Source organism: Corvus kubaryi, unplaced genomic scaffold (assembly GCF_017639235.1).
Source record: "Corvus kubaryi isolate FWS band 111438036 unplaced genomic scaffold, C.kubaryi_AGA036_p1.0 37284, whole genome shotgun sequence".
Lineage (NCBI taxonomy): Eukaryota > Metazoa > Chordata > Aves > Passeriformes > Corvidae > Corvus > Corvus kubaryi.
In genome coordinates this window covers 7052280-7070587 of record NW_024581088.1, presented here as the reverse complement: position 1 = coordinate 7070587, position 18308 = coordinate 7052280, and the positions used below count along the sequence as shown (strand labels likewise).

The 18308-nt window shown below is 43.5% G+C and overlaps 1 protein-coding gene across 2 annotated transcripts in view; it reads right to left on the bottom strand.

The window, feature by feature from the left end:
- The window catches only part of TAOK1 (TAO kinase 1), a 40835-nt gene that overhangs the window by 10660 nt on the left and 11867 nt on the right, over nt 1-18308 (bottom strand). The window contains exons 9-19 of one of the 2 annotated variants that reach the window (XM_042026250.1): nt 16187-16280; nt 15453-15534; nt 13404-13571; nt 12353-12556; nt 11051-11185; nt 10244-10480; nt 9368-9496; nt 7625-7828; nt 6904-7143; nt 3153-3365; nt 1885-2067 (exon numbers count right to left, since the gene is read on the bottom strand). In XM_042026250.1, the coding sequence (XP_041882184.1) occupies nt 1885-2067; nt 3153-3365; nt 6904-7143; nt 7625-7828; nt 9368-9496; nt 10244-10480; nt 11051-11185; nt 12353-12556; nt 13404-13571; nt 15453-15534; nt 16187-16280 (1889 nt within the window). The remainder of the gene's footprint in view (nt 1-1884; nt 2068-3152; nt 3366-6903; nt 7144-7624; nt 7829-9367; nt 9497-10243; nt 10481-11050; nt 11186-12352; nt 12557-13403; nt 13572-15452; nt 15535-16186; nt 16281-18308) is intronic. The other variant, XM_042026251.1, reaches the window with a different exon arrangement.

Genomic DNA, 18308 nt, shown 5'->3' with positions numbered 1-18308 from the left:
ACATCAACGGGGCTTGGCTAGTCCCTCCTTACTCCAGGGTTGGACACGACACGCATGCTCTGGTGAGTTATGGTGATGGGCACCACCAAAAATAAAGAGCAGCCTGCTGAAAAGGAAGCAGATTTCTATGCATACGCTAACTTCCGGAATCTGGTTTATTATTGAACACCAGGGACTGACTTTGCCACAGGCTACACATTTATCTGTGCATATAAATGCAGACATTCATCTCGTGCACATACCTGCCCTTTCTCTGGCTGCCAGCTTCAGTTAGCACATGCCAGCAAACACCAGGTGACATTGCTGAGGGACCCACACCAGAACACTCGCAACTCTTAGTTCTTACAAAAACAGAACATCACCTCTCCTCCCAAAAAATACCCCTGCAAAAGAATGATGTGTCTGCCTCTGGACCCACATGTTTGCCCTTGAGTCGCTGCCAAGTGGCTGGAACCCCACCAAGGTCTCATTGCTGGTGCATGACTTGTGATTTTCATGTGCCAAGACTGAATGTATTACTACAGGAACCCATGAAAGCTGAAGCACCATCAATTTCTTTGCTATTCTAAGGCAATATAGGGACACAAACATAGAAAATTATGCTAAGTGATATTTTTACCAGTTTTTCCTCTCTGTGAAGTAGTCTTGCTACGCTTCCTATCCCCGTTACTGATGCCAAATCCTCCACAGGGGTTTTCCATGCACAGAGACTTCAATCCCGGTACACAATGAAAGACTTCAACAACATTATTATTGGTTGATGTGCATTTCTTTGAGTTGCTGGCCTCACCGCAGCTTCTAACACTATCTGCAATATGTGCTGCTCCCACAGAGCAGGGAGCACTGGCTCACTGTGGCACTTCCTCCCCGAGCAGCTCATGCCACCAGAGGGCAATGCACCTCCAGAAAAATCCATATTCGTGTCAGGCTGTGATGGGAGCTGGGACCAAAATAACCAGCAGTGGTGTCTAAAGGCAGCTATTGCACACGGGTGACACACAGGAACTCTGCTTTCCCAAATTCGCCTATTTCCTGACAACAGCTGTCTCCCCGCAGAAGACCAAAGCCCGACAGGACTGTGCCGCCTCCTTGGGGGTGCTCCCTCGGCTGGCCGCGAGGTGGGGCAGTGCTCTGTGGACTATCCCAGCATCCATCCATTAGCCCCTGGAAGAACTGCAGTGTAAAGAACTTCGAGGCCACAGAGTAATCGCCCCTACAAAGTTGGGAACTGTTGTGTGAATGGCAATGGCTGACACCTACAGGGTAAGTCCAAGGGGAAAACAACTGCAGGAGGAAGGCTGACAGCGTATTTCCTTCCACCAGTTTTTGGTGCATTTCCCTTCCCTTGGTCTGTGTAGGCCACTCATATTTCTACACACACGGGTCTGGCACTGCACAGAAAAGCAAACTTCAACAAGGAGCACCCGAATACACAGAGCCAACTACAAGCTGAGATCTGGGGAGCATGGGGAGCCATGCCTGTGGCTTTGGCTACTTCAGTTTGCTAGTAAGACACAATTTCATAGGGAAACTGCAGCTCCCAGCTTTAGGTTGTTACTGTGTGCTCCCTGATGGGCCAGGGAAGCCAATCTCCAGCTCACATACAGAGAGAACAGCTCTCTATCCCTTCTGCCCAGAGAGGCCAGTTCCCTCTGGCAAACTTCAGGCAGCTCTATCCCAGCCAGAAGCTGCTCACACAGGAGGGCTGAGCTGGCAGAAAGTTTAGTCTATGCGCCGCTGAGCTTTCAACCCTAGAGAGACAAACACCCAAATGATCTGTGTTACTATATACAGCAAAGTAAGAGCAGCTTCTCTCTCACTGGTAAGTGGAATTTAAGATCTGAAATATGGAGTATGCTAAGGATCCTCACATGCCCATTTTACCTTCTGCTCCAGGAGGGCCCGGCGGAGGGACACCCTCTGCTCAAGATCACGCAGCTCCCGATCATGCTGGGCTTCTGCCTGCATCTTGATTTTACTCTGATATGCGTTCAGCAGCTCCAATTCTTGCTGCAGCTGCATCTTCAAAACCTGGCACTCTGCTTCCTGTGCCTCATCCAAACGCAGCTGGGAAAGACAGACAATAGAGACGTTTCACCATGGGGTAACCACTGCTGACACTCCAGGGGAGGACCGCGGGGAGAGGGAGAATGGGTTGGGACATTGTTTTCTTAGCAATACAATTGGTCTCTATTGTACTTCACTTCGCTGAACAGAGGACCTATAGTGACAAAGACTGGTGACAGTGAGCCCACAGCACTGATGCAAGTGATGCTGATGAGCAGTGGCGCCTCAGGAACCACGATCCACACTGCAGAGACCAGACTGCTGGAGGTGCAAACATCCTCAGCTCTCCTTTTGCTAGAGGCAAGAGAAGCTCTCTTGCTCTGTTCAACTGGATTAACCAATTACCTCTACCCAGGAGACTTAAGTCCATAGCCCTGCCAATGCAGGACTTTGGGCACAAGGATGTAATGAAATAAACCTAAAAGCAGTATGATACTGAACTTTTAATCTTCCCATCACAAATGAAGCCAGCTACCCTGCCTCACAGCGTTAAATTTGTGTACCAAGTGATGTGAGCAGGATGAAATATGCAAGAATTGCAAAGAAAAGTGCACATTTAGCTGTAGCAAGGACTCGAAGCATTGCTCATGTGGTCATTCCTTAAAGAAGGAATCCCTCAAAGGAGGAATCACAGAACTTTCTCAACACTTTGACCTCAGATTTACAGTCAAAACTGTGGACTCCTCCATGACTCAATGAGCATCTTCCACCAGTGGCACATGCTTTGGTTGGTATCATCAACAAATCAAAACCTAAATGAGTTAAGACAGCCAGTTGCACACTATTTAATGATGCTCTAACAGGGATGTTTATATTGCCATATTTCATGCAAAAGCAGTCCTCTGGCCACACAGATGCATCACTTTGCATCTCTGCAACAGCAGCTTCAGCTTCAGCCTGCCTGGAGGGGGTGGTAGGTCTTTCCTCTGCATTTGAACTCAGCTTTCTAAACACAGAGGAAGGACTGTGCAGGGAATGGCGTGTGCAGCAAGGAAGCAGAAAGCCTGCTGTCAGGATACAGAGCGGTTAAAATGCAAACATCCCTCTTTGGCTGAGGAACCCTGGGTCCCTCGGAGGCGACTCACAGCTTGTGTAGAGAGCATTTCATTAATGCTGTGATCATACTGCTCAGCCAGGATAGCCAGCTTCCGGGTCTGCTCCTCCTTGAGCCGTTTGAGGACAGCTTTATGTTCACTCTTTGGCGTGGTCTCCAGCAGATGGTTTCTCAGTGCTTTGTACTGTCTGGTTTGGATCTTGCATGTATCCTGAAACTGCTTCTTTATCTGTAGTTCTTTTGACTGGAAAGATGGAGGGGACACAAAGAAAAAACCAGCATGTTTCAAATGAGTGAAATATCCATTCAAATGGATATTTAGGATTACATTAAGGATATGAGTTCAAGAATCCACAAATGTATATTAACATCTACAGTGCAAGGAGGGAAGCAAAATACACAAGAGGCAATGACTATTGCTGCAGCTGCTTTGACACTGCTACTGTGCAAAACAATTACAATACAGACACTTTTATAACAAAGCTCCAGCCTAAATACAGCTGTCTCTGCACAAAGAGTCTCACATTTGTCACTGGACTGGATCCAGTCCTGGGTGTTGCTTTTCAAGAAAAGTTCTTGAGGGACAGGACTAATATTTACTAGCACCAAAAGCCATACTTACACTACTGTGCTTGTATGGCACACATATATATGAACAGCACTTAATGTTATGAAAAGAAGCAGATCTGCTGCATGGGAAAGGACAGGAAAAAAGAGCAATGCTTTTTCCATTGAGGGTTTGATGAATATAAGATGTACTCTAACCCTTGATATTATGAGCCTGGTTTTCACAGAGAAACCCAAAAAATACTAGATGCTTTAAAATGTACACCACAAAACAGTACTATTGTGCTGGTCTAGCAAACAAAACAATTCCCCAGTCCCACTGGAGGCTTACTGGAGACGGAGTTTTCCTCACTTTGCACTTGCTAGCATCTCTGTATTGTTTTAGAGACACAGCTGTGCTTGCACAAAGGGCTGGGAAACACCAACCCTAGAAAAGGTATTGGGATCCACTTTTGCTGTATGACCTTGAAGGAACTGATTTTCCTTTTCTTTTACCTGCCTTCAGAGCAGCTTGTGAAGTTTAACAGCTAGTAAGTGTTTCAAGATCCTGAAAAGGAGGGTGTTCTGGAGTTCTCTGTATCTTTCTATGGGATGGCTGGCAGGGATACTTCTAACAAAGCAAAACCCAGAAGTGATGAGTGATGATGGTTAACTGACAGATGATCGAGTTCACCATGGCATGAATAAATAAATAAATAAACACAAATCACTAAAATCAGACATGAGGGCCTTCCCACTGTTAGGCACCATGCCAAATACTGAAGCACTAGAGGCACAAACAGCACAGGACCAGATTTTTGTTCGAGTAAGCTGGAAGAGCTCTGGGATCTGAACCAGTGGGGCAGATATCTGTGCGTGGCCACATCAGCCCCTCCACTGCCTGCTCCTGGCACTAACTCAGGGCTCAGCAGGGCAGGTGATAAGCACAGCACTTGCAGCCACCTCAAAAGCTGCAGTGGGATCAAACAACACACCCAGCCCAAGCACATTTTCCTGCATAAAACAACAGAAACAGTTCGCTAACCTGATGCAGAGAACAGGACAAAGATGGGTTTCATTCAAATCAAAACATGTATCATGAAGAGGAATGCATCACTTTTAACCTTTCTGAATTTCACAGAAAGTTATTTCCTTCCAGGAAACCTTTAAGGTTGTTTCTCACTGCCCTTAAGGGAAGTGTCAGCAGGTTACACATTCCCATCAGGGACCTGGTCACAGCAAAACACTATCAACCTATTTTGTCCTCATTTTCTATGAAGTCTTGCTTGGACACCAGACTCTGTTTACAGGCTTCCAATCCAAAGGCTTTAACAACAGGAAACAGAAGGGAGGGGTAAGATTTCCAGTCAGACTTCTGACAAGATCATTTTGACCTAGTATTGTGAAATACCAGCAAGAGGATATTTGCATCACAATTAACACACTCAAAATAATAACAGCCGTTTTCACTGAAGGGTGAATTCTAGTTATGGGTCCTTCTGGTGCTGTCATAGAACAGACACTGACCGTTAAAAACCTGCTTCCAGGACAAAGAGCCTCACTAAATAACAAAGGGAAAGCCTGAAATGTGCCCTTGAGGGAAAAACGTTGCTGGAGAGAGAAACTGAACAAATGGTCAAATTATCTATTCAATTAAGAATACTTGCCTGCATTAATCAGAAGCAGGAGAAGGAGTTAATGCTAGAGAACAGCCTTGATAAAGAGGGGATTGTGCTACAAACCCAACGGTTGTCCACGGACTGTGTTGTTAGCACTGCATGTACAGAAAGGTGCAGGATTGACAGCTCAAGCCTGAAATCCTTCACTAATCACAGAACAGCCATGCAAAGCAAAGTGCAAGCTTTCCATGCTCCCTGCAAAACGCTCCAGCCCTGTCCTCCCTGGAAAAGGGAAGGGGTTGGAGAATCTGCAGAGGTGAGAGGGCAGCCAAGCCCCTGCAGCACAGAGGTACCACAGATCCTGCTGTCCCGACTGCAGCCAGGGAAGGAGAATGGACATGCTGTCCACTCGTGTTTGCACCACATCACCTTGGGGAGGCAGAACTCATTCATGCTAATCTCAGAAGGATCAACCTAATACAGCTGCTTCAGTTTTACTCAGCTCAGAGTGCAGCACAGCTTCCCTGTGAAGTCATCAGCTATTTATACACTATATCCTTGGAGATTCTCAACAGTGATCAGATGGTCCCTTGTTCTCACAAGCCAGGTTTTCACTACTTAATATTATTCTAATATTAACAAATCAGGTACAATTTTTTCTTTTCTGAAGTTCTGTTTTCAAGTTGATTATTTTCTCTGTAAGAAGATAACTTGCAGGTGGTAAACACTAAGTCAGATGGAAAATACCATGAAGAGGAAAGATGCAGAACAACAAAGAAACCCCATGCTCAGTATGCCATACACTCATTTTGCTACTGGCACAGCCGAACACTGGGTGGAGAGAAGTCTGCCCCCTCAAAGGAAATGTACCAGGCAGCTTTGTGAAAGGCCTTATACTCTCTTCTCAGACACTTCAGAATAAACCACTGGACTTCTTTGGATGAAGTGAAGGTTTAAATGAAAATACTAAAAGCCTTAATTACAGAGGCCCCATAGTTCTGGTCAGCCACCACAGCTAGAAGGGCAGCATGAGAAACCCAGGAGAGACACATAGCAAAGGTCAGCGCCAGGAGCTTCCTGAGGACACTGCACTTGGCCAGTGTCTCTCTCTTTCCCCCTCCCCACTTGCCACCATGCCAGCTTTAATATAAAAACACTAACCAGGTGAGTTAGCCAAGACAACGGTGCAGTTCATTTTGATGCACACAGCAACACAAAGCTTTCGGGTTTTGTTTTTAAATGACACTGCTTCATTACAGAAATACAGGTTTTATTTTTGTATATGGGGGAGAGAAGGATCAGAAAATGGTGTAGGAGGGGAAAAAAAAAAGCATACTGCAAACATTAAATGCATTTTAAACTACCCCAAAAAGGAAGGGACATTGCTGAGAAGAGCTTTTCAAAGAAAAGGAGGGACTAAAGCTGCCGTGGCCTGCCTGCAATACCTTGCAACCCTGATCACCACTATGGTACTCCTCAAGTTAATGAGCTTCAAATCACTTTGGCCCTGCCTGCACTGCGAACAGGTTGTAATGGACCACTTTTCCATGGACTCCAGCTCTCACCTGGAGTTTCTACATCACTTAGTACCTTCAGAGTTCCTACACCACTTAGTACCTTCAAGCTCTTGGGCTGCTGTCGGACCTCCATGACGTGCTTGCGCCGCAGCTCCCGCTCCCGGCGCTTGTTGTATTCCAGCTGGTTGGTGAGCTCAGTCTGGTGCTGGAGCCGGATCAGCTCGCAGCGCATCTTCTGGATGGTGCTGAGATGGCGGAACTCCAGCTCCTGCATGGACTCGTGCTGGCGCAGCAGCATGGCGTGCTCCAGGTCCTTCTGTGTCTGCCTTTTGTTTAGTTCCTAACAGGAGGACAGAGGGAATTATTAGGTTCTTTGTACTTACTTGGATTTCCGTTCACAAAGTGACATTTCACTTTGTTTGCAAGGGCATTTCTCTCTTTCCAAGGCATCTGAGGACAGACCACAGAGTTTCTTGGTCTTATCAGCAGCAGACAGCAATGCCACCGGTAATTTTTCCTTCCTCATTTCACTTTTCTTCTTCCTGTTCTAGATGCTCAAGAGGATTCACAGTAAGCATCTTCTGTTAACTGCTGTGTCTGATGACTTTTTGGACCTAACAATTCTCCTGCAAGAGGGCATTAATCTGTACACTGGATGCCACAGGAATTACCAGATGGCACTGCAAAGCATCAAACCACTGTTCTACCCAAACACTTTGGATGTGATAATGAACACTTCTGTTTGAGTTGGATTGCAGGTGGTCCAGTGAGATGCACTTCCCACAGGTGCATCCAGGTCTCATCTCTGCCTGTTCCCTTACCTCCCGAACCAGGTCCTGCTCCAGGTTATGGCGGCCCAGGAGCATCCGTCTCTTGAAGCGGCGACACTCCAGCTCCAAGTACTGCCTCTGACGCCTCAGTAAGTTGGCCTCTTCCTCTGCCTGGAAATGCTGGATGTTCTCCTTCTGCTTGGAAAGCCACTCCTGCTTCTCCTTCTTTGGAGTGCTCTGGTTTTCATTCAGCTCCTGATAATCGCAAGGTAATTAATTGTGGAATAGTTACATTAAGTTCCTTGGCTAATAAACTGACTAATAAACTACTGAATTATGTTCTACCCTCTCTTCTCAAGGTTGGTGCCATCTCAGCCTCTTCAAAATGCATCACATCACATAAGGTACACTAAGGAAATACCAGGAGATAAATCGCAGTGGAGCCACTTTACCACTTTTTTTTTGCACTGACCAAAATACTGGTTTATGTCCACAGTTTCCAGACCTACATATTAGCTGAAAATGTCAAAATGATGGGCTGCCACTGAAAATGCTTGGAGGTACTGCCATACTGCCTGGCAAACATTTTTACAGGCTCCCAAAGGACTGAGAGAAGGAAAGCATTGATGTCCTGTTGTTCAAACAGAATCAGAAAATTTTTTGTGTCTTGCTTGATCAGAGCACGTACTCATTTTACAGTAACTCATCAATGCAGAGCTGCTCACTGAGATGCCATAACTCACAAAAATAATGTAAAGAAGTTCACAGGTAAAACTTAAAGAGTTTCCACATTTGTACTACATTCAATGCATCGCTTAAAGTATCTTTGGCAAAAGACTCTGCTTGCTTGGATTACATACTAGAGATGCCCATGCAGTAATTAAGACTTGTTGTGATACATTTCAACTGAAGTATGAGACAGAACTCCTCTGTATTTCATCAGTGTTTCTTGGTGCTCTGTGATCTACTGCCCACTTAGAAAAAGATTCCATATTATTATAAAGAGCCCACGCTACTGTAGTTTCTGTTAGATCTTTCTTGGCTCTGCTGCTCTTTAGCCTTTTTTTTCTCCTGGGAAATGCCTACGTTTGGGAATATTCCCCTTTGGAGCAAGTTCTAAAGTTGTGTCACACAAGCTGATGCTTGAGCATTAAATGGTTCTTTCAAAAAAATTATTTACAGTGCTTATGGTTTCAATCACTCCAGAAAAAGAATCAGGAAGTTTCATTCTACAGTTTCTCTGCATTTCACAGGGATCTAAATTTTTACTAAAAAGCAATGATTATTAAATAATTACACAGCTTTTTCCATTAAAATTAATAGTGCTTTACAGGTATTTTCCTTACAAAAAATGCAGATCATCTTTATTGCTCTGTTCTCTTGCTCCTGTACAGAAATATCATTAATTGATAAGAAACTTCACTTAACTGCTGCAGTGAATGGCTACTATCTGCAACAACAATGTATAACAAAAATCTTCATGACCTTTCATAAACTACCTTTTCTCATTCCTTAGGATTGCCAAATTCCCATGTTTCTGGCTAAAAAGCAGTATTAAACAATGGAGAGGTTTGTACTTTCACAAGTACAAAACGTACAGGTATCAATAACTAACTAAATTCTCTTACTCAAAGGTCAAAGACATGGAACAAATATAGTACACAGAGGACTCTGCTCACAAACTGCAGAACTCACTGCAGTCCTATGGAAGATCTCTGGTGCACAGTGTCACTTTTATTTCTGAATGTTCACCACTCACATTATATCACCTATTTTTCATTACAGGTGAGTTACCTCTTTCAGCTGCTCTTTACGGAGTTTATATTCTCTCTTCTGGGACTCCAGGAAACTGTTCAATTCTTTTTTCTGTTGGGCCTGAATATGCTGTTGAAATTTCTTCTCTTCATTGGCCATCACTTTAGCCTACAGCAAATCCAGCAGCAAGTCAGTCTGAGTCCCAATGGATTACAGCTCGTGTCCCATTTCAGCTCCAAGACCCAGAACTCATGGTAGCCACCACAATACTCACCACACCTCTGCACAAGTCCAAGTCAGAGGAGGTTGTTCTCACTCTCTCCTCATTCCCCATCCCATCAAGGCACCCAGCAGAGCCCTTCTCCAGCGCCACATTCCCTCAGCTAATCTTGCCTAACAAAATCAACATCTTATGATAAACTGTATCCTCAGCCCTCCACTGAGAGATCAGAGATGAACAAAAATCGATAATAATTGCTGTAGGGAGCACCACTTCATTATCAATTATTTAAAAGCACAGCCCCCCCCATCCATACACAACTAGACAGTGAACATTTAAGTGTAGCTGGCACATTTCTCCGCAGGCTAATCTGCCTCCACAACACTCAATGGCAGGCAATTATTGACAGCACAGACATGGCAAGAGAGAGGAAAACCCTCACAGTGTTTTTTCTGGGGTCAGGATTCTAACATTCAGTGTAACGCAGTGCTGTGAAGGACGTACCTTTCCTCTAGTTACACAGCCCCTTAGTGTAAGGAGGTGATTATTAACCATTTTCTAATTAGCAATTTGCTTGCCTCCTGAAAACAAGACATCTAAGAGCCCACACTGTCATCTCTAGATCAGTCAGGGGAAGTGGACAATTCCATGTAATTAACCAACATGGGTTGGTCTGATAAACCATAACCTCCTACCTCTTTTTCCATGGCTGCTTGGTGCTTTTTAATTAGCTTTTCCATTTCGGCAGCAAAATTGTTACGCTGTGTTTCGAGATCTTTGTCCAACCTGAGGCGGTGCTCGTCCATCTCTGCCTTCAGTTTATTCTCTAATGCCATCAGTTGCTTCTGGTGCTGCCGTCTCATACGTTTATAGCCAGACATCTGCTCTCGGAGCTCTGAGTCTTGTTCATGTTCCTGCATTTGCCTTGTCACCTAGGAAGATAACCACATCGGGCCAGAGGAAGTTAATGCTGCTTAATCTACTTTTCAGCAGTCTTCAAACCACAAAAGAAAACGATTCAGTTAAGAAGTATGATTTTGTTGTAAAGAAAAGCACACATCCTAATGGCAGCATTAAAAACTCAATTCTGCTGTAGCAGATAAACTCACGTGGGCTTCAGCAGAAAAACAGTACAATTGTTATAAAGCTGGCACTAAATAATGGCCTTTTAGCCTAATACAATGAGGGTGGATACATATACACACATACAAACATTAATAGCATGCATATGAAAATAAAAACCAGCTTATTATTATAAATGGTTTCCTATATTCTGCTGGGTACATTGGGTTTGAGACTATTTAATATACACAAATTACATTTGCCCAGGTGTCGCACTGAACCTTTTATTAATTGACACTAAATTATTTCAATGATAGCATCTCAGTCAACGAAGACAGCCCATATGCTGGTGGTATTCTGGAAGCTCTGAGAAGTTGCACAGAGCAGTGTTCAAAGCATCCCCTCCTGCAGAACTCCCCCCAAACCAACCCTCCACGTACCAGCGACGCTGTGCGTATGGTAGCAAAGTGCTCTCGGTTGCGATAATGAGACTTGTGGCGAGATACTTGGGGAGGAGACTGGGGTTCTGATGCCCTTGTCCGAGGATCCGACTCCTCTCTGTAGTTTTCTTCCTCCTTATCAGCAAATATTAATGTCAGAGAATAAAGAGAAACTGTGTTACTAAAGATTTTTAATTTCGGTCTCTTTATTTAAAAGGAAGAAAAAACCATTTTAGCATTCATCAGCCCTGAAAGATCCTCCTGCCAATGAAGGTACATACTGCAAAAGGAGTTCTGATCTAGGACCTTTGCTTCAGAAATTTCATCATGAATTTTTATTACTAAGAGGAAGATTACTAATTAAAGCTGAAAATGAGAAAAAAAAATGGAAAACTGAAAGCTGAGTTAAACAGTTTACTTCAACAAAACATGAAAGCTATGAAGTAGATTTTATCAAGTCTGAAAGACAAAAACAACATCTTTGTACCTCTGAAAGACAGAGGAAGATTTTCATTACACCCACTGCAGAAATACCTCAAAGCAAATTTAAAAATTTGTCATGGTGTATTCCACATTCTTATTTTGAGTTTGTCATTCATCACAGAGAGATTACTAGTTAGATATGATACACTAATTAACTCCCTGAGGAAATACCTGTGTCTTTGTTGCATATCTGGGCAAAGAACAAGACATTCTAGCCACACCTATCATTAGCCATGGAAACGGTAGTGCTTTGAGCAAACTGATAACCCCTCCATGGCAGGAGCAGCCCAGCTCAGAGGACACTCCCCAGCCCACCCTTTATCTGGCAGAGGGAAGTGGTTTCTGCTGCATTTCTTTTTCCCAGACCTTTATTCATTAACCAAATATTCAAATCAAGTGCTGGGAAGCTGGGTGCTGCAGAACAGATTTCGGCTTCTGCTGTAGGTCCTGACCTTAGGAATCCTCTAACGAGGAAGTAAAAAGGGGAACTCTCACATCCAGTTGTCCAACAAGGCAGTGCTGTGCAAATTAAGGGCATCCACCAAATAAACCTATTTACAACCTGCCATTCCAACTCCTCCTGATAAAGCAAACTGCTTTTGAAACAACTGAATTACTAAAATAATTCTTAGCGAATTAACAAAAATAAATGATTTTCATAGCCACTTTCCCAAGTCTCCAGTGCACATTCATATACCTGGGGCACAATAATACAAACTGCAAATAATGACTTGGGAATGGGAGCAGCTGACTTCATACCAACCAAATTCTCTCCCACTTTACACCTTCAAAGTTCTCCAGTAAGAATCCAGTGCTTACCGGCTTTAAATGAATGACAGAGCTATTTGACATCACTGTGTGGTCCCCCTCCATCATATCCAGCTCGCTTTTATCATCCGAGGCATCTGGAAGACTGTTAACACTACTGCTTTGGCTACTGGCACTGATAGACATACTAGGAATGGACTGATTACTTCCAACACTGTTCACTGTTCCTGTCCTGCCCACACCATGATCTTGTTCCTAGGAGAAAGGAATCAGAAAGAAAATTCAAACCCATCCCAGTGGTACCTGCGGACATTACCAAATGGAACATTCATTCCATTTTTCTCTAAAGGCATCCACCTGACACATCATGGCACTTTCCACCCTCCAGGCATTGCCATGAAACATTTTTCACGTGGGATGCTGGGGAGAGAAGGAGTCAGCCTTGTGAAGATTAACTGGCTGATGTCAGATTCTTTTCAACAGAGAGCCTGTTAACAAGCTGAACTCGATCATGTATCAGCCACAGCGTGTCACCAGAAACTGCTGTGACACCAGCATCACCTGAGTGCTCAGCTGGGACCCTGCACCATGCAGGTTCCTTTGTGTACACAAGAACTGGAATTCAGAGTCTCTAGCTCTGCATGGTGACTGCAGCACTCAACCCAAAAAAGATAAATCAATTTCCTTGATGACCTGTTTTTCTTCGTCCTGTTTTTGTTTAATAAATCAAGTACAAATCTCTATGCCTTAGACTTAGAACAACATCCTCAGTACATATGGTCAAAACAGAGGCTAACTGCAGTTGCTAAAGAGTCCTCATGAAGCCTCATAAACAGGCAAAAAAAGCGAGGGTTTACAGGACTGGAAGCTGACTGTTCAAGCATGAACACATGGCACAGCTTCTTGCCAGCACCAGGCATGTACCCTGTTTGTCCTTGTTTGTGCCTTGAGGTAGCTTTATTCCAAGCACAAAGAGGGAGACAGTGTTTACAGCCAGGTGTGTAAACAGCCTTCCTTCGTTTCAGCAATATCTGAATTGTGGTTATTTAAATGACAGTCTAATTTTTTCTGGTTCAGTGATGAAATCCAGCATTTCTCTTACCTCCTCCTCCTCCTGTGTTTCCACTGCAGGACCATTGTGGGCCTCCTGGAAGAGGAGCTTCTTCATTTTACGATACTGCAGGTTGTCCAGTTCTCTCACCGCATCCTTTGTTCTCTGAATCAGGTCTATTAACACTGTTTCGGGCCGCTCTCGAAGAACAAACATGTGCTGCAGAACACACAAACAGGTGAGTGGCCTCTCATGCCTCCAATGCACATGCTTTGAGGACACAGTGATGAGCTCTAGTTGGGTTTATTAGTCCTCTTCCCTGCACAGGAGGAGAACACCTTCACAGCTTACACCACCATTATTTGTAGACTTCGCAATCCAGGTAGAGTTCAGAATGATTGCTTTCTGATGGCAGACTTCCACCAAAAAAATAAAGGTGTAAAAACCCAGAAATGGCGTCTTACATGCCATGAAAACTTGCTCAGTATAAACCTGGACTTCAGAGACATTATCTACTTGTGGTTTAGTGAGGGAAGAGCAACAAATACCAGATAAAAGCTAAAGGTGCTAGACTGGCTAGCATCCTTAACCAAATGTTAATTAACTCATCAGCTAACTTCCAGTATAAAACCCTTTTCCTTGTTTAGAAAAGCTTGGGAATCAAATATTCATCATACAGCTCTGAGTCATAAAATAGGCTGTGAACCTTAAGAGCCTGGTCCTGGAACAGTTCCCCATGTTTTGCTCTTCTCCTGGAGATATTCAACACATCTGTCTGCAAAGGTGGCTACATTTTGCCAATAGGTAAAGCAAGAACTGTCTGTGTATGTCAGAAGCAGCTTTTGCTTCTCCAGATGCAATGTGCTGTGCAAGCATGAGTCATTATTAACACCACCACTACTTTCATTTTGTTCCTTTGGAGAACTGCACTGCTGTTTCCAACATGGCACATTCCCTACCTGTCCTTATAAAGTGGCATGCAGCTGTTTCAGACTATAGTTATGGAAGGAATATGTTCCCAAATGTTTCATTTCCATCAATGTTCTCTTTAATTGCAGCACATTGCTCAAAATAAAACCAATCCATAGAATTCTGAAATGGCAGGACTATACACCCACACCGAAACCTTTCCCGGATAATTGCATTTCTTTCTGAATAGACAGTTTTCAAAGAGGCACAAGTCCTCAGAGCCATTTTTAGGTAAAAACATGCAAAAAGGTGCTGATAAAACCTTCATAAATAGCATCCATTTCCCTGCAATGCAAAAAATTTGGAAAAACACTGTTTAGCAGAAACAGGGCCAGGATAAAAAGAAACCCAAAATGTCACAAGCACTGTAAAGAGAATGACAAGTTAGCAAAATTCTGAATGCCACCTGATGCCACAAAGGAAATCCATCAAAGTCACACAAAAAAGCAGCCCTAACACCCATCTTCTATGTGAGTTCTGCTCACATGTCAGCCTTTTGCAACAATCTACCCCACTGGCTTTGTCTCCAGACTAGAGTGAGCAAAGCCAAGTACCGGCAGCATCCAGGAACACAAATGAAGAATTAAAAAAGAAGCTAAGAAATAAAACAAGCCTGCAGACTGCTGAGGCTTTTTCATGCCACGGAAAAATATGGGGAGGAAAAACTGCTTTCTTTTGCCCCCTTTCCCCCAAGGATACCATTAGAACAGTGAATTTCAGGTCTGTGTAAAGCACATTGGAGTGTATACAGCATAGAACACAGAGGGAAGTAACAAAAGGTGCTAATGCACGGCAGCTCTGTCAGGATTAATTATAATCACTGGAATGACTGAGTTCACAAACTAAAACTCTTGACAAGTTGATGGTCATCCAGTGTCACTTGGTGGAGTGACCTTTTATGATGAGAACTCCAAGGCTGGCTTGGAAAGTCACCTGGGGAACACTCTGAGACACTGCAGACAGGCAGTAAAGCCAGGGCTGCCAGCTCAGTACACCCCACAGCACTCTCAGCTCAAAGGTGTTTGAGCATCGCTAACCATAACCTTGGTACAGTAGGTGAGACAGATCATCATCACAGGGCACAGCCCCTTTTAATACCACATGGAAAACAGAAAGGACAGGCAAACCAACCTTCAGAAGCTCCTCTGATGTAGGCCTGTCTTGAGGAATTTTCTGGAGGCAAGAATCTACGAAGTTTCGAAAATAATCAGACCTGTGTCAAGGAAAGAAAAAAAAAAAAAAAATCCACCTAAGTTACCAACCCAGTTTAATTCATTAAGGAGTCAAGATCCTCACATCTGGATGCTTGTAGCTCCTAGGCCAAGGACTATGGTGCCATAAACCATAATTAGGAAGTTTTTAACTTTTGAAATTAGTTTACTGTATTTGTTGTTTTCAAAAGACAGTTGTTGAGGCTAGGAGGCATAAAATGTTACTACTGTGCTTTATTCTTCTGAAGTTTATGCAACACACACTTGCCACACACAAGCTGTGTCTTCATCTTGCAAAGCAATACTTCAACAAAACAAGATTTAGAAATTGACTGTGCGGTTTGTGATAAAAAAACACTAAAACCCACAGTTTTGGCTAGCTTGGGAGCTTCCAAAGTTTACTGACCCATGAACGGAATTTTTTACAGGATCTCAAGTTCTTCCAGCAGCCTGTCCTGTTCCTACTACACTGAAGAGTCTCAAATGTATATTTAGTAATTGGTCAATTTTGTATATGAAATGTATAATGAATCTAATGAGAACCTTCCAGTTCACATCCTCCCAACAGGACTCCAGCCATTTCAAGAACTCAGCATGACAAAGCACTCCATTTACAGTGATCCCCTACAACATTCCTCCCTCAGCAATACTCACCATTCATTAGACTGTAGTGTAGGGGATTCATTCTGCGCTATGTGATATAAGGCACTCATTGCGTTCATGTTAAACAAAGGAGGCTTCCTTTCCGCTGCACACAAGAGAAAAGAAGTTTTTATATAGGGAGATAGTCTCATGTTGTTGCTCTTTTTTTTTTTTTCAGTTTACATCCCTTTAAAAAGAAAACCACATCAGCAAAATCCCTACTGCCTGAACATGGAACCCCAAACCAACCCTACCCTGCAATCAGACAGATATGTTGGCATACGTCCTGTGCCATTGCAGAAGATGAAAGCCCTTTGAAGATCAAATGCCTTGTCCTCTCAAGCTTTTAAATTACGTGGTTTATCATAGTTGAGTTCTCTGACTCATTGTAATGTACTAAAATAGGAGTAAGTTAACAGTAAGCTCTATACTGGGTGTTTAGCCACTAAGCATTCTTGGGTTTCATACACCCCCCATTTGTTTTTTTTTTAATCTACAGTTGCTAAAAAGCTAAGAAATATTTATTTCTAGCAGGACAGCAGTGATGAAGAAAAAGCTGGTTACAAGAACCATCAAATCACACTTAACTGACTAAGCACATGGGCAGGAAGTCAGCAACAGGCCAACTCTTTATACTATTTTGAGAGTTGCCTTCTCTTTGGCTCTTCTCTCTTTCAAGCTTGTGTTACTCTTATAGACTGACACAGCATGAAAGCTTAATGAGGAAGGAGATGATCTCACTGTAACAACAAAATTGAAGCTTCATCAGAATGTTTATGGGGCAAACTTTATAAAGCTTGGCCTCGCCATAAACATTCCAGAGAAGCTGGTCAGGCCACGAGGACATTCCTACACTACTGAAAATGCAACAGAAAACTTTCCTTCCCCAAAAAAACCAAAAAAACCAACAACAAACAAGGAAAAAATAATGCTAGTTTTCTTATTCTGCTCCTCAGATTTGAGTCAAATAGTAGCACTGAACTATAGATCAGAGATCATGGTTCACTCATGGCTATGGCAGGATGGACTAAGCCCTACAAGTTCCTCAGAATGGGTAAATTGAGGACTTAAGTCTTTCTGCAAATGCAGAACTTTACTTCCTCTAATCTGTAAGATAACTAGTTGCTGCTATCAAGGATCAGACTGATTATTCATTAAACTATTTTAACGGAATGTTCTCTCTAGCTTTTTTTTCTTAGCTCACCTGAATAAAACAGAAATCTTCCAGAAACCCTGAAACTGAGCCCTCAATAAGACCATTTCTAAGAGTAAGTGATAATTTGAGAAGACTACCAGACATCTCATTTTCCTCCTGTCTTCCCATGCTTACTCAAAGCAACACAAATGAGCCAGGCACACAGACCCAGCCTACACTGCTCTGCTGTCCTGACCTAGTCTCACCTCCCACCACGCCAGCAGCCGTAGACGAAGCCCAACACGCCTCATCCTGCAAGAACGCGGCGTGCAGGACTCCCGGGGGTGTGGTGGCCATGAGCTCACTGCATTCCTGGAGCCCTGCAGGCAGCCAAGTCTCCTTACTCCACTCGGAGCAGGATTCTGTCATGACAGTCACACCCCTTCAACTTGCTTTATATTGGCAACCAAAAAAAAAAAACCAAACGCAACAAGATAATCTCTGCTCTGAAGAAAGAATCTATTTCGCATCCTGGAAGAAAATGAAGTTGACAGTTTGGAATGCCAGACAGCATTTTTAGCTAAACTGTGCGGTTCACATGGATTAGTGTGTTCCTGAGAGCTCTCACTGCCTGGCTGGGCTGCTCCTCCATGGAGGTTGGGCTGGAGCATGAGCAATCAGATCTGACAAGGATGGGAGGACAGCCTCAGGTGCATGGCAGCAGTGGCGTGCATGGTGTGCTTCAGTGAGGGCATTTTTGTTCCAAGAAAATGCAACGTGTTAAATTTAAACAGAATGCCATACCAACAGTGCCCCTTTAAACTGACATCCTGCTTTAAAGGGTCTGTTCTAATGGCAATCCCATCGTTTCTTTAGGCTTTCAGTTTCAGGTTACCACTTCAAAATTGGATTATTTCATATCTTTTCCTTTAAGGAAAAAAAAAATCTATTCAGCAGTGATAACACACACTGAATACAGCTTTAAAGTTGTCCACTTTT